At 49.0% G+C, this 17,255-nt stretch overlaps 1 protein-coding gene across 5 annotated transcripts in view; it reads right to left on the bottom strand.

The window, feature by feature from the left end:
- LOC144113671 (uncharacterized) overlaps positions 1 to 17,255 on the bottom strand; it is a 46,846-nt gene that overhangs the window by 18,344 nt on the left and 11,247 nt on the right. For all 5 annotated transcript variants that reach the window (XM_077646897.1, XM_077646898.1, XM_077646901.1 and 2 more), the window contains 3 exons: positions 8,595 to 8,654; positions 7,179 to 7,224; positions 7,011 to 7,097 (listed from right to left, as the gene is read on the bottom strand). In XM_077646897.1, the coding sequence (XP_077503023.1) occupies positions 7,011 to 7,097; positions 7,179 to 7,224; positions 8,595 to 8,654 (193 nt within the window). The remainder of the gene's footprint in view (positions 1 to 7,010; positions 7,098 to 7,178; positions 7,225 to 8,594; positions 8,655 to 17,255) is intronic.

Genomic DNA, 17,255 nt, shown 5'->3' with positions numbered 1-17,255 from the left:
CAATCTCACCAGTATCTAGGGATTCCCATGCATTTGAAATCAATGGCACATTAACACATGACGGAAAAGTAATATCAACCGCCTTTAACGAATACTTCAAATCCGTTTTTACTAATGATAATGGCATACAACTTGTGTTCGAAACATGCTTACCTCCGATGCCTGATCTTGTCATCAGTGAACAGGGTATAACTAAAATGCTTTTGAATCTTAACGTAAAAAAATCCCTTGGGCCTGATAAAATACCCAATGCATTCCTAACGAGGTATGCAGAATGGGTGTCCAAGTATTTGTTTATAATTTTTTCTAGGTCTCTAAACGAAGGACAGGTTCCGAGCGACTGGAGGACGGCCAGAGTCCAACCACTTCATAAAAATGGAAACAAACAGTACATTAATAATTACCGACCGATTTCATTAACATCGACAGCTTGCAAAATTATGGAACACATAATACACACCCACATTTCCCATTTTCTTGAACAACACAATTTTATTACAAATTTCCAACACGGATTCCGGAAAGGTTATTCTACTTGTACCCAATTAGTTCAGACTATACACGATTTTGCGAAAGCTATTAACAATGGTAGCCAAACAGATGCCATTTTTATGGATTTCGCCAAAGCATTTGATAAGGTCTCTCACAAAAAGCTGCTTTCCAAAATTAATAGCACACTCGGAGATAACAAAATCATTAATTGGATTTCAGCATATTTGAATAACCGTCAGCAATATGTCTCTTTTGGGGAACATTCCTCTCAAACTGTTTTTGTTGACTCTGGCGTCCCTCAGGGCTCAGTGCTTGGGCCACTCTTGTTTATCATTTACATTAACGACATCGTGAAAGACATTCCAGTTAATATTAAACTATACGCGGATGACTGTGTGCTATACTCCGAAATTAAAAATATGTCAGATCAGGTAAAACTTAATGAGGCTTTTCAGAAAATTAGTGCCTGGTGTGATGCATGGCAGATGCCTATCAACTTTCAAAAAACCGTGTATATGAGAATCACTCACAAGAAAAGTCCACTGATGTTCCGATATTCATTTGACAACAACATTCTTTCCGAAGTCTCACACTACAAATATCTAGGGCTATGGATTACTAACAACCTTGACTGGACTAAACACATTGATCAAACTGTAAATAATGCAAACCGTAAACTTTTTTTTCTTAGGCGTGCATTGAGACTTTCCACACCCCGAGTTCGGCTTCTAGCGTATAAATCGATTGTCCTTCCAATATTAGATTATGCGGCAATAATTTGGGATCCATTCACCAAAACAAACGTAAATAAAATTGAAAAAATACAAAAGAAAGCAGTACGTTTTGTTTACAATAGCTATGGACGCACATCAGTAAGTGACCTCTTAAACAGGGCTGCTTTAATACCTATAACCGAAAGGAATCGCGTTTCTCGACTAAAGTTCTTATACCAATTGGTCAAAGGTCATTTTAAAATTAACATTGATGGACTAATATCTTTCTCTTCAGGTTATTCTACAAGACAACGTCACAATCTTACAATCACCCCTTTCACCCAGCGTAATAACTGCTTTAAATATTCTTTTTTTCCGCGAACAGTAACGGAGTAGAATCAACTTACTAACGACGAAGTCTTACAGCTATCTGTAACATCATTCATCGGCAACCTCAGTGCACAATAATGTCCTCTGTCATGCATTCCCGGTTCCCATTTTTGAACTGAATTTAATATTGTGATCGTTTTGGTGCTCTTTCTTCATTTAATTAATTCCCTGTTGACCATGTTCACTGATGACTTGATAGTAGTGTATTTATATGCCCCAAACCTTAGTGTACTTTTTTGTTGTGTTACGTCATTGAGCCTTTCATTTTTGCTGTTGTGTTTTGTTGCTCATTATTAATTTGTGGCCTTTGTACTTTTTTTTCTTAATATTTGTACTTACCTATTTTCTGTATGCTCACGCTGCGAAAATCCCTTCCTGGGATTGCAGTATTAATAAATAAATATATGTACGCTGCCGTTACGACGAGTGTCGCACTTATCACCTGGATGGGTTCTATCGCTCTCGGCTTCGCTAAGCGTGGGCGGTCAGCCTTCCTGTCTGCATTGTCTGCAGTAAACGCTACGTTTCCTCGAAGCCACATTTATTGCTGTTGGGCTGCAGACCATTTGGTGGAGAATGATGCCTAAAGTCGGCTAGAGGTTACGGTCGAGGTGGTTGCTGGCTCCTAGCGTTACGTGGGCGGGACTTGAAGGGGCTCTAGTAAAGTTGCGCCATGCCTGCATGGGATGTTAAAGCACGCCGCTTCACGAATATTGTCCAGCAATACATTTTTTAATGTTCTTTGTAGAAGCTGAGTTATTTAGTCCAAATTTGGATTTCAGCGTCCTCGAGCCTTTCCCTCTGCTCTCGTCTGTTACTGAACGCTGGACGGTCGGCGCTCCTACGCAGGCCCGCTTTTGGCCGCGGAGCTTCCTGAGCCGCCGGAGCTACGTGGCTTATTGGCCGCGGCCATGGTAGCTGCCTGACGTGCACGAGCATGAAAAAGTCGCCAACTTTCGCGCGTGATTGTGGGTTTTCTGCTGCGTGTTGAAGTGTATTATTTGGCTCAGGTGTTCACGACAACCCAATGCATTGATTGAGCGAGTTGATGTGCTCTCCTCGGAAGTTGTTTCAGAGCCCCTTTAACATTGCAATCACTGCCGGCTATTGCGCCGCCATAGCGACACATTTAGATTAACAGAAAAGAGGAAAAAAGTAATCATTTACGACACACCTGCATCATGTCCCTGTGGTGTAGGCAGCGAGGAATATAAACGCCCCTAGCTGTCGTCGTCTCTGTGTCAAGGAAGGTATCGGGGAAGAAGCCGCGAAGCTTCCCTCCGAATTTCCATTTCCCCCGACGGATAACAGACTACGCAGTGCCTCAAAGGTAACGTATAGCAGCATTCGTTGTTTCAGTTTCACGAGGGGTATTACATTCTACGCGTGAAAAAATGGACAGGGTTGAAAGATCAAATGAACTTTTTCTGGCGCAATGTGAAACTGCTGCGCCATCAGTTGCAGTTGATGTATATATTGGTAAAAACCTACGATAAGCAGCGCAGCTTACCTCACGATCAACACGTGTTTGGTTTGGTTTAGTTTATTTAGGTTTAACGTCCCAAAGCGACTCAGGCTATGAGAGACGTCGTAGAGAAGGACACCGGAAATTTCGACCACCTGAGGTTCTTTAACGTGCACTGACATCGCACAGTACACGGGCCTTTAAAATTTCGCCTCGCGGCCGGGATCGAACCCGCGTCTTTCGGGCCAGCAGCCCAGCGCCATAACCACTCAGCCACCGCGGTGGCTCGATCAACACCTGCGCCAGCTGAATGGCCTTGCCAATCGCAAGAAGCTACGAAGTAGCGGCACTTCTCTCGTAGCCACCAACGTATGGGCTCGAATTTTTTCAGCAGTTACGTTTATCACTAACGAGTACTTCAGCCGATCAACACGTGTGCCAGCTGAAGTACTCGTTAGTGATGAACCTAACTGCTGAAAAAATTCGAGCCCATACGTTGGTGGCTACGTGAGAAGTGCCGCTACTTCGTAGCTTCTTGTGATTGACAAGACCGTGCTGAAGTTATTGCAATCCAATTATTTCAGAACTACCTAAACCCTAACCAATGCTTGTTCGCAGAAAGGGTAGTTGTTGGAGACCTGTTTGAACGTAAATTCACGGCTTTCAGACCTCTTGAATGTGTACGCGCCAAGAGGTGATACTAATTTCCAGGTGCATGATACCCGCGAAGGGCGAGTATGCTAACGCAATAAGATTACGGCAAGAGGCGCAGGACAGGGGAACATGGAATACTGCTTTCGAAGCACGTTTAAAGAGCGAGTATTCGAGACACGGTGAAAAAGCGACAACACGTTTTTCACGTGACATTGCGCCGGTCACGGGCACCATAATGGAATACCATGGCATAGTTTCTATAGCGCAGGTCAAAGAAGGTGGCGATAAGAACATTAGAAATGCGCCCAGGTTTTCGCCCTGCTCCTAACCTCCCACATGACAGCCACTAGTGACGTCGGTGCACGCCATCTATACGTAAAGGTCGTGTGCATGTCCGTTCCGTATCTACATCTATATGCAAAGGTTATGGTCAGGTCTGTTCCCACCAAGTTAAACTCCACGGTGGTAATAATAATAATAATAATAATAATAATTGGTTTTTGGGGAAAGGAAATGGCGCAGTATCTGTCTCATATATCGTTGGACGCCTGAATCGCACTGTAAGGGGAAGGGATAAAGGAGGGACTGAAAGAAGAAAGAGGCTCCGGCATAATTTCGACCGCCTGGGGATCTTTAACGTGCACTGACATCGCACAGCACACGAATGCTAAGGCGCCCGTGTGCTGTGTGATGTCAGTGCACGTTAAAGATCCCCAGGCGGTCGAAATTATTCCGGAGCCCTGTAGTCCGGCACCTCTTTCTTCTTTCTGTCCCTCCTTTATCCCTTCTCTTACGGCGCGGTTCGGGTGTCCAACGATATATTAGACAGATACTGCGCCATTTCCTTTCCCCAAAAACCAATTATTATTATTGTTATTCAAGGCATCGCGCCGAACGGTCGATGGCTTTCCATGGACCCTTTGGCAACGCTGTAACACGCTGTCGCATCCCACTCTTAATAATAATAATTGTTTTTTTGGGAAAAGGAAATGGCGCAGTATCTGTCTCATATATCGTTGGACGCCTGAATCACACTGTAAGGGGAAGGGAGAAAGGAGGAAGTGAAAGAAGAAAGGAAGAAAGAGGTGCCGTAATGGAGGGCTCCGGAATAATTTCGACCACCTGGGGATCTTTAACGTGCACAGACATAGCACAGCATATATAAGTGCCACTTCCAGACGGAACGCACCTTACGTTAAATGAATTAAACCGTAGTTAACTTTCTTTCTTTTTATTTTTGTGGAGCCCCATGCAAGGGCAAACATCCGGTACGCACGTAGACGTAGTCTACGGCACTATTAAACAATTTTAACCCTTCGAGGCTACCAGACTACAGATACATAGAACGAAGCCCTGGTGACGACTGCCCACAGAATCCGCCCAGAGCAAGCTTTGCCTGGCAAGTCGAGAAAAAAAGACTAACGATATGCGCCAGTTGTTCTTAGCCATAACTGAAAGTTTTCCAAGCCAATTCGACAGAAAATTCTTATGCAATAGATCATATAACTAACACTGTGAAAAGGCATGATCCGTTAATGCAAGAGCGCGCAATAATGGCGAATAATAATAATAATAATAGGTTTTTGGGGAAAGTAAATGGCACACTATCTGTCTCATATATCATTGGGCACCTGAACCGCGCTGTAAGGGAAGGGATAGAGGAGAGAGTGAAAGAAGAAATGGAGAGAGGTGCCGTAGTGGAGGGCTCCGGAATAATTTCGACCACCTGGGGATCTTTAACGTGCACTGACATCGCACAGCACACGAACGCTAAGGGCTCCGGAATAATTTCGACCACACCTGGGGATCTTTAACGTGCACTGCCATCGCACAGCACACGAACGCCTTAGCGTTCGTGTGCTGTGCGATGGCAGTGCACGTTAAAGATCCCCAGGTGGTCGAAATTATTCCGGAGTAGTCCCGCATGGCTTTTGTGACGCAAATCAGCTGCTTACACACAAGCAGCTCCAGCAGTAACGAAGATTTTAACCGAGCGAACTTTGGTGAGCCTCTGTGCATTCCTCGAACACACGGGCTTGACGTCCCGTCTGTTCTCCGTCAGGTAGTTACACGCAGTGACCGAACGCTCCGCGAGTTCTACCTTGAACGATTAATGACTGGACGCCCCACTCCAGTTGTAACCAACACAGTGCTGTGCGCGTGTGTGATTTAATACCTCTAAAATGAACTAATCACGCGCACAACCTGGACACATTTCTTATTGTGTAAATAGTTTGTACATATTACTTCTCCCCCTATTCTCTCTTCCTGTCCCCTCACCTCTTTAATTTCATTTCTCCATTCTGCCTGCTATCCTTTATTTCCGCTGCCCTAGCTCAGGTGCTTCAGTATCGATGGCAGATGCCGGGGCTAGCAAAAATCTTTTCCTTCCTTTTTACTATTATTTTTAATAAAACCACTACCACCACCACCACCATCATTCTCCTATATTCGCTGATCTCAAGACCTGCGCTGCCGCGTCTGAAAGCTTCCTCTCATTGCTAACTGAATCAAGTTACTATGCCTTGGAATGCACCTTCGTTGCCAAGAGAAATCGTTCCGTATATCTAGTGATCGAAATCTGCTCCGGAACTAGGGAAGCTAGCATACCCTAAAAGGGAGTGCGCTGGAGGACAGGTCACTCCCCTTTCACTCCCGTATAGGCGTATTCGGGTTTAGAGTGAGACCACTGACATACTTTGGAGTGGGCTGATAAAAAGAAAGAAAAATAAAAAAGCCCTGCCCGCACCGCCTTTTGGCACAACGGGCTATACCGCTGACAGGGATAGCGAAAAGTGCTACTGCTCTCATGACGTCGTATTAAACGAAGCCAACCAGATGATGTAAGCGAAGGCCCTGCTACAGTCAGCTGGCGCCATGATGACGCATTCAGCGGTGCCCTGTAGGCAACCGCTGCCCTTACTGCACAGTGGTGAGTTGGAGTTCCCCGTTTTCCTAAAATAGCCGCATTCTCGCACCCATGACACATAGACGGGTTATCCCCTCGAAGCACTATATAACATGTAGCCCTCAAAAATGACAAACACTGAGCCACCTCTTCCAGCGGCCATTAAGGCGGGAGACGTTCTTCTTGCTAACGCCGCCACTCATTCTTTTCGAAGCGTTGCATCCGGACGGCAGCACCGTAACGGAGGTGTACCCTCTCCCTCATCGCTTTATGAAACCGCCCTCGTTCAAACAGCGTCCGCAGTGACCCAGTTTCAGGTTCGGCGCAGTGCACCTTCGGAAGGAATGGCCCGGCCGGCCGCAGATGCGCGTCACGTCGCTCCACTTACTCCATCCGCCTTGGCTGGGCTGCGGCGTGGTCGGACTGCTGCCTCCCGAGCGGGGATGCAGCACGCCAGGGTGGTATTCCCGGAAGCCTGCGCACAGAGTTACGCGTCGAGGCGCGCTCCTCCCGGCGGCCCCAGAGGAGCCGGGAACCCGCCAGCCATGCTACTTGCCCGTGTCTCTCCTCTCGGCCGACGGAGGGAACGGAATCGCCTTCACCTGGAACGGGGACGCGCGCCCGGCAGTGAGCAGGCTTTCTCCGCGCACTGGCAACAACGCGGCGCGCACAGGAAACGCCGCGCATAGCAGCAGCCGCCGTGAGCTCATGGCTGGCCCCTTCCAAATTACGGGGTGACCTAGGCTCCGTACGTGCACGCGTGAACGCCGACTTTCGCCCGTCCCGGCTAAACGGCGCGGCAAGAGACATGCCGAGTTTTGATCGGGAAGGCCCGATTTCGCTTGCTCCGCTAAAGAAGGGTAGGGTGCTTCCGACATCACTTACGGTGGTCGATATGATATCAGAGGTCCATATGTTAACGGTAAACGAAGTGGAAGCGTGCATCTGCGTCAAGGATGCACCCGTAAAGACAAATATTGTGAAAGTGCGGACGCAGCGATTGGCGGCTCGAAGTAGATCCCACAGCTTCGCTCGTGGGCACACGTGAAGGCCCTACAAGCGCTGGCCCGAGTGAGAAACAGTTCCCCGATCAACGAGGATTTGCGTCGTTCAGCGCATGCATGCGGACTTCTCTGTCGATCACACCTAATTGCGAAAATCATTTGGCCCATGTTTACCCGTTGCAAATGCCAGGTGGAACATTAAATGAAACGCAATAATCGGGAACTTCTGGCACGAATCCATGCCGCAGGAAATATGCGCAGGACGTGATCGGGGCCGCCAGAAATGCTCCGACTGAAACAGGCAGTGTGTGAAAACAGTGAACGTCCTTCAGCTCCGGCCACGAGGTTTGCGAAATGGCATGCGTTGCGCAGACAGAGATAGTCGCCGTTGTTTTCATTACTCACGAAGCGATAAAGGTAAAAAAAAAGAAAGTGGGGGAGGGGGGGTGCAAAAACGTGGTTGCCGCTATACGGGACCTCCGTCAACCGTTACCAGCGTGCACGAAGCGGAGAACCACGGAACTTCGCGAACAAGCATTCACGCGTGTGCGCCTGTTCGAAACGTGGCACTTCACCGCACGAGTTTCAGACAAAGGGGGGGAGCACGCTTCCGGGAGCAGGTACTAACGTTGGGAACAGCTCCTATAAATAACCCCGCAGCACACTGTCTGAAGAAGCGCGAGACGACGCAAAAGTTGGTTGTATCCGCGCATGCGCTGCACAGCGACGACGCTGACTGAGATCCAACAGTGCAGAGACATCTCTCATTTTGAGCAATATGAGCGCGTCATCGTGGCCCGCGAGAGGAAATTTGCGCTACAGGAGCGCTCGTCCAAGCCTCGCTTCAGGAACATCATCGTTGCGTATGCACAGAACACGCAAGCCACGCAGAGCAGAGCAATTATGTGCTCTACATATGCACGCCACCCCTTAGCGGTGGTCAGTCATGCATGTCCGCAGAGACTCACCTTCCATCGGTCGTCCTTGTAGCCGCCGGAGTTGCTCTTCTCCGGCATCGTGCGCGCGGCCTGGAACCAGGGAGGGAAAACGACAGGCACCCAGTGTGAGCCCTCGCTGGAGGCGATGTGCACGCTCTGTATACAGCGCCGTCCGATAGAGAGAGGTGGCCGCTACTGACCGAGCTCCTCGCTCGCTGGATGCGTCCCCGGGGCCGCTTATCGCGCACCTCTATTTCACTTTTTCGATACAGCCCAAAAATATCTCAGCAGTGCACCTCTCTATCCTCTCCCCTATCTGCCCTGACGCATGCATTCTTCGGTACGCGCGCGCTGTGTTATGCCAACAGCGTCGCACGCTCCTTACTCGCGTCTTTATCGGCTTATAGTGCGCATTGCAGGCCGCTGTGTCACCCGTTATCTGCGGCTCGTTTCGATGGGCACGTGTTTGTTTCAACTTCCAAAGGTAAACATAAACACGTCGAAAGAGCAATAAATGAACATCGCCCCGTGCAGCCCACTTTATTTCAGTGGGATCCGTTATTTTTAGCGTGTGGAAAAGACTGCGAGCAATTAGCTGCACTCTGAGAGCTGTTAAAACTCGGCACACGGAGCAGAGAGACTGAGGCGCACTGGACATACCTGATCACATGCGGGCGAACACAACACGCGCAGGTTTATATGCCGGCACCGACCTTTCGCGCAGTGCAAGGAACGCGACGAGTAGCGTTAATTGGCCAAAGCGGCGAACACTGGACAGTGCCCCTGGAGGCTGAACACAGCAGCGAGGTCAAGAGCGGCGGAACAACACTCCTCGTTGACTGAAACGGCGGGTTCATGCCCTCCTACGTTGAGTTAAAAATAAAGAGAAGAAAGGGCACTTGGGACGCACAATGCTATCTCAGGAACAACGATTACTTTATCAGCTGCGAACTCTCCGTGGGAGCGTTCCGTATGCACCAGTTTTTCTCTTGGCATCGTTCTTGCCTCAACACTCCTCTCCATGTTATGTTTTTTTCCCCCGTTCGCGTCAGAGAAACATTAAAAGTAAGATGCCTGCATCATGACAGCGAAGTGCTGTTTGACATATACGTCACACTATACGTGCATTTAGATCGCACTGATCTTCTGCGCAGCTGCTTTCGAGCAAAATCGCATCGCAAGCTACAAAACAGTTTTAATGCGCGCACTGCACATCCTGCCTATCTACCGGCGAGAAGGATAGTTACGACTATGGCTTCATCTGCTGTTTAGGCATTGCAAATATCCGCATTGGGGGTTGACACCTTCAAATTAGCACGATCGAACCCCCCTCTTTCATTCACTGCTGTTCCTTCCCGCTAGTGATCCTGACTCCATCCAAACGGACTGAGCTATACTTTTGTCAGCTCTCATTAGCAGTACTAGACGGGGAAGAAAAGCCTGCGGCACGAAGAAGCGGCAGCTTTGATGAGTGATGGCCGAAAGCTCTGCGGCCCACGTGACCGGCACATGTCACGTGCCAATGACGAGGTGGCCGCCGGCACGCAAGTCAGAGAACGTCGGGCCATCGCCTGCAGGGGCTGCTCCCTCGACCTTGCCGCTGTTCCTTCAGCACAACCGCGTTCGAAGCCTACGCTAATATATGCCATACAAGAAGCCTCGCAGTTCACTGAACACAGAAGCACCAATATCAACATTATACGGATCCAAACAAAGCAATTGGCACCACACAACGCAGACTGTACTGGAACCTACGCGACATCGTAATGGAATCCTACGACCGCAATCGCAAAATTACAGTCGTCCTGCGCCGGACACCTGGCCACGAGGGCAATGGAGGAAATACCGTATTTACTCCTATAATCAACGCACAACCTACTTTGGATGTCAAAAAGTGCATTTTTTAGTGGGAAAGCACTATTCCGATGGGTAAACCTGGAGCCAGGTCTTGCGATGTTTGTGGGTTTGTGCCAAGTGGGTTTACGATGTTTGTGACTTAGTGCCAAGTGAAATAAGCAAATAAAAAGAAACCAAACAAATATCCCCGACTGTGATTCTAACCCGAAGTGCGAACAGGTCAGCTTCGCTGGCCACTGCACGAGAGCACTATAGGCTGTCGCCGCAGCCAAACACGCCTCGTGTTCAACATACTATCGCACTGTGCATTGCGCATCGCCTACTTCATAAGCTAATACTCAAACTACGTAATATTTGCGCTTCGAGCTATATACTATGTGCCGGTAGTGAGAGACAGATGTGCGCTGCATGCGTTGGCGTGGGCAACGTCGTGGCAGAAACGCGACACTTGAGCATAGGCCACCGGCGTACATTGCGTAAGTTGGCACTGACAGTGAAAATGTTGAAGACGTGCATAACTGGCACCCTGTGTCAGTGGACACCTCAACTGCACTTTCAGGTACGTGGCCGTGGTGTCCACCTGCAAAATAAAACCGTGCTTTCACAAAATATTTCGCGCTTAGCAATGCTAGATTTTTCCCTCGCGCAATGAACGCACCCCTTCCTTTTGGCGTGCAGCCTGCTGATCAGGTAGTGAATGGTAGCCGGGGGGGGGGGGGGGGGGGGGGGGGGGGGGGGGGGGGGGGGTAAAAAAGGCGCCCCTTTTTGAACGTAGAAAAACTACGCAGTAATTACATAAAGCCCCATTTGTCGAATGTCAAGCCTACGGGACGAAACGCCAAAAGGAAGGAATGTTCCATGAGGAATCGGGGAACCAGTATAGAAACCACATCTGTTCGAAAAGCGTTTCTCTGTTAGATCTGCCAAATTGCGTATTGTGGCAATTTGTTGCGGTTGCGCTTCGCGCTGCGAGTTGTGCATCGGTCGCTAGATATCTTGCGGGAGATCGAGCGACCGTACGTGTTGTGCTAGAGGGAACTCTAACTGGGCTCTCTTCCGTTTGTACGACTTAAAATCTTTCAGGAATATTTTATCCCGCGTAATGAACGCGCCCACCAAATTTTCAGAGGTTTTTTTTTAAAAGAAAGTGAGTTCATAATGCGAGTAAATACGGTAGGTTACATCGTGAACTGTTCAGCGAAATTAATATCGGGACTCCCTCGATCCGCCTAGCTAAATCCAGCATCGGCGAAGAGCAGTTAAGTAGCTTAATCTTACAGGAACATTAGGGAAAGCCACACCATCTTCCTTCAACCGCCCCCGTCACTCAATGTGGAACAAGCATAAGTCCTCCGCAAAATTTCCCCACCCCATTAATGCTCTGCAACTTTTGGCGGCTTGATATAGCTCACTGCCGCAACTGTGTAGAGATGGGGGGCAGATATAGCGCACATTACATACACACGTAACGCTGCCGTTAATTCCCCGCATTTCCCATACCTCCCGCATTCCCTCTGAAGGGGATTGGCTTCATTAAGACACGGAGGATCGCCAACGGGCCTTAGCGCAGCAAGAGATCATTTCAACCACGAAGACCCTACTACTGACCTCCAGCAAAGTTGTTTTCGTCGTCCTTCCTAGCTCGACCGCCGTGGCGTCGATTTTCTCAATAGCAGGTGTTAGCATCGCGTGATTCACGTTCCGCTACCAAGATCTGCTTACGCGGGGACCCAACTGCGCCTGCGCGGTGTGCACCCGGACCTCTGTGCAGATGGCTCTCGCGAAAACTTATCCCGATAGTGGACCACGGATCGCGCGATGCTAAATTTATATAATAAATGTGGCAGCAGCCACAAGGCGGGAAAGTACACAAAGCCGTTTTAAGTAATGCAGACGTATGATTTAGAACAGAACAAAACACCCGCCACTTCCCACTCGCCCTCCTCTCTGCTACACAAGGAAAGGCAATAGCCATGACAAAAGCACAGAATCAAGCTTAGCAGCACGAAGGTGGCGCTGCAGTCTGCGATGGCAATAAATAGCCAAGAAGCTATAAGACACCAGGAGCCGCGCAGCGAAAGGGACGCTCGTAACTTGAGGAGGGTGATAAGAGAGAAGACGGCTAACATAGCTAGCACGCCGAGAGCAAGGGAAATTTCAGCACCGCATTCACTGTGATCTCATCAACGACAGAGACAGGAGATACCGATGACGACAACCAGCAGCAAACTACAGCCGTCGAACGCGACCTGCCGCCCAGCGGGAAGCAGCACAGAGTGGCGCATTAATCTCATCCACCAAGAAATGCGCACATATGACCGCCCACCTGCACAGATAACAGAACGTTGCCGTTATTTACGTTTTAGACTTGTATCACCGCTAAGTAGTACTAAGCGTTCAGGTGCCGATATCAAATGAACATGTGGTCACACCCCGCAACGTTACGATCTATATAGAAACACATTAGCGTCAAAAAAGAAAGAGAAAAAGAAGCGAAGAACGTTTTATGAACAGATACGCGCACGACCTTCGGAGGTGAGGCTTCACGGTCGCTGGTTAATATGGCGCAATAGCCGACGCCGAATGAAGCGACAAAAACGTGATGGCGCTATCATTTCTGAAAGGCTGTCAAGGTTCCGAAAGCTATACTGATCTCGCGTTTTATGGGGCGGCTAGTCAAGGGGGAAAGAGAGTACGGGCGGAATGGGCGCTACATAGCGATTCTAAATGCGTTTGCAAGCCGCATGAGCGGCAGCCCGTTAGTTGCCCGTTTTCCTGAAGGGCACTTAGGCGCAAGTACTGCGATAGTGGCACTCTCGCTCCATCCTCAGAGACAGCCCACGTGTAGTATAGGCTGAAGGCGCTGAGGCACCAGTGGCGATTTCTGTGGCCCGGATTTGTGCCGCTTCGACGAGGCGAAATCGCCCCCACCACACACTGTTGACAGTCGCATGAGAATGAGGAGCGCACGAATTTCCATCATGCCCGCGGAGGAAGATAATGACATGTGTGTGAGGGTTTATTAACGGGTGCAAACTGCAGCAGGAAACCGCACAGGCGCACCAAGCAGCCAAAATTCTGACCCCGGCTTCCCTGCCTCGATCGCACGCTTTTCTTGCCCGCCTGTACGCGTCTCACTATAACTCAGCTTTTACGCTCGGGATTACTGCCCAAGGAACTCGAGCACTCTGCAGGTTCCAACTCATGTGCAGGTGTTTTAAATGCTTCAGAGCGCATGCATGTGCCGTGCAAAGTGCGCGGCCCGTGTGTCCGACGAAAGGAAGACTGGATACAACTCAACATAAAGGGTTTCCCCGAAGTAAAGACAAGATGCTAACGTAGAGTGACAAGTAATCGCGCGTCTTATCAGACGCCAAGTTGGTTACACAACACGTGCTCGATGTACGAAGAAGACAGCGTTAAGAGCATGTGCGGTACGAGTCCGATATGCATTAACGCACGCACGCACGCACACCAATGCGTTGGCGATCGTTCCGTAGGAGTCGCGTGTGGCATGATGTGCGGGTAGTTTCGGTATGTTTCGGTAGTACCACGTACTTTGCTCTGTCGGCCCGCCAACGCTTCGCTGCTGCACCAGTGGGTTGACGGGCTGCAAAGGCGTGACCTTCGTCTCTGCTCCAAAGCCATGTTTGCCCGCTGCAATCTACGCTGCTTGTTTCTCGTGGAGAGCTCCGGACCTTGGAGCACCGGGACGCTGATAAGCACAGCCGGGGCAAACGAAGGCAGTGCACGCTTTATGTGCGCAGACAGCGCGTCGCGGGCCCGGCAGAAGGGACGATGGATGGCGCCATATGTGCTCGATTCCAAAACGGCAAGCGGCGTACAGTCAAGAGGCCGCGCTACTGCAGGTGTTAAAGGCACTCTGAGAACAACCTTATCGAATTTTCAACCTCATTAAATATCGACAGCTTGGCTTTTCGTGGTTGTGGCCGGCGTTTTTTCGGCAGCAGAACAATTTACTGCTGAGAAAATTTGCAGGTATATTTGGAATACTTTTTCTCGCCACTCGATTCGAACTCGTGACGGAGTGCGTCAGGGACAGCGTGACTCCCGACTGAATGTGGCTGAGGGCGTGGTCCAGCCTCTCTCTCTCTCTCTCTCACACACACACACACACACACACACACACACACACACACACACACACACACACACACACACACACACACACACACACACACACACACACACACACACACACACACACACACACACACACACACACACACACACACACACACACACACACACACACACACACACACACACACACACACGCACGCACGCACACACACACACACGCACGCACGCACGAAACAAAAAAAAACACTGGACGTTACTACAGTTCGTTTGCAAAGACAAGCTGTGGCCTCGATACGTATCTTTTATTTTTGGTATTTTCTATCACTTATAAAAGTCCCGGCATTCAATGAAAGTACCCTCTTTTTCAGCGGAAACTTTAATTCGTACTCAGTGCCCCATTAAAGTAACGACTACGTGAGCATCCCGCTGAAATTGACTGATTAAAACATTTATTGGAAATCATACAAGTATTCATGAAAGAGCAGGGTTGGGTCCTTGCTCCAGGACTCCACTGTTTCCTGCAGCCTTCTCGATCGCTTCGATCAGCTTAAGCTGTTCGTTGAGGTGAGGACTGGCAAGCAGGGACTCCCACTGCTCTCGACAAGTGCGTATGCGTTTTCGCACATCCGGCTTACCCTCACATTCCCCCGTAATGTGGTCTAGCGATGCTCCTCCGCACAGGTGCCCTGACAAAAAGCAATCCCAGGACTGGCGGAACATTCAAATAGGGGTTTATCGAAACCTATACTCTTATATAACCGCATGTATCCGACTAGGTATAGCCGCCGTGGTGGCTTAGTGGCTATCGCGCTCGGCTGCTGGCCCGAAAGACGCGGGTTCGATCCCGGCCGCGGGCGGTCGAATTTCGATGGAGGCGAAATTCTAGAGGCCCGTGTACTGTGCGATGTCAGAGCAGGTTAAAGAACCCCAGGTGGTCGACATTTCCGGAGCCCTTCACTACGGCGTCCCTCATAGTCTGAGTTGCTTTGGGACGTTAAACCCCCATAAACCAAACCGACTAGGTATAGGAGGATTGTCCCTGGTGCGAAGTCCCGGTGAAACGCTGCCAAAATGGCTGGCATACTGCCTGACCTGAAATAGAAGCGTTGTAGCCATTTAGTTGAAGAGATTACAGCAAGAACTGGGAACTCGTCAGTGGTGTAGCGCAGAAATTAAGAATCTTCGGAGACCCCGATGACAGGATCGGGCGTCAGATGCAGCGTCTCAGCTCTGCTAATAGGAATTATTCCTCGTGCCGATAGGCGCGGGCTTTCAGGATTTGACCGTTCGTGCAGGGTGACTGAGTTATAGATTCTTTTTGCTGATTGTTCTCTGGCGCGACGTGCAGTTCTTTATTTAACAATAAATAAATTAGATTAATTGCGTTTATTATACTTTGTTCTCTGGGTGAAACGTTGAATACGTTTAGAAACGGTCGTGGCTGCGCTAAAGAGAGGAACTCTACAAGCAGATTTAGTCGCGTTAGTGTTTGTTGAGCCTGTGGAGAAGGCGCACTGATTGCAAAGAAAAAAAAACCCAACCGAAGCACGAGCTAGCAGAAAGTGAATGTCGAGCTTATTGGACATGCGTACACTCTATGAAAACATTATTTTTTCATTTCCTTGTTTCTTGCTAATTTTCTGCCCCCTTCTGCTGTTGCTTCCCCCCCCCCCCCCCCCAAAATCAACCATATACTCCCTAAGAGTAGATTGTTGGCGGTTTTTATTTCGCGGTTAAAATCTGTTGTTTTTTTTGTTCATCTCTGTATCGATCTATAGTGTTGAGCATATTTAGTGAACATAAGAAACACCGATACGTACAGTACGCCGATTTCGAGAATGATTGTGGCATCCAGAAGAGGTTCGCATCGAAGGACTTTAGGGCACGGTAAGGAAAAAAAAAAAAGAAAAGCGCACAGGCAGTTATGTGGAAAGCGAAACATTTATTCGAAATAACTGGCGTGGCGGACTCCAACAAGTAATGAAACGACTCGGAAATGGATAAGCACAGCAGAGTGAAGAGGGTCAAATATCTATGCTACTGACGCCCACCACAATATCAATACGGTTTACGCTATATGTACAATGCGCATACTGAAAAAAGAAAACATTTAAGGTCTTGCGCGTGCGTTTTGTACACAGTCCTCCAGTCTATGTCTCATAAAAACAACAGATCACCACAGAAACAAGGTGGCAGCCAATGAAGATTACAAGTGTCTGCATTATACAGGAAGCTAGCCCTGTAGAACAATGTCATTTACTCTCGTTCTGCACAAGCGCGTTGTGTAGCGAGCCAAGGAGTCTTTAAAGTGAGTTAAAGACCGTCATACGTTAACCGCAACACGGTTAAAGGCCGTATACGTAGCCGGCCTTGCTGGACGCGCCCTCATTTTCGTAATGGGACATTGATGCGTGCAATAGAGGAACCCAGCTGCACAAGCTCCACCTAGCCGAAGACGGCATAGGAGTACGGTCATGGGAACGGCCAAGATGAAAAGTAGAAATAAACTTTAGATTCATCCACAGCTTGACGGCTCGTATTGTGATGGACGATGCCTGCGGCGGTGCCTGTCCATGGATGCGAAGAGACAATTCCGCATCTACATTGCGCCTGCCCTCGGTTCGACCGTGAACGAGTATCACTGGATGCAGTGCACCGGAGATCGAATTCTCCGCTTGATTGTGAATTCTTTTTTTGCTCGTTTGCACTTACTTGCCTAACCCGACGATT

Source organism: Amblyomma americanum, chromosome 1 (assembly GCF_052857255.1).
Source record: "Amblyomma americanum isolate KBUSLIRL-KWMA chromosome 1, ASM5285725v1, whole genome shotgun sequence".
Classification (NCBI taxonomy): Eukaryota; Metazoa; Arthropoda; class Arachnida; order Ixodida; family Ixodidae; genus Amblyomma; species Amblyomma americanum.
Note: the sequence above shows the minus strand (reverse complement) of the source record. Positions and strands in the feature narration are given on the sequence as shown.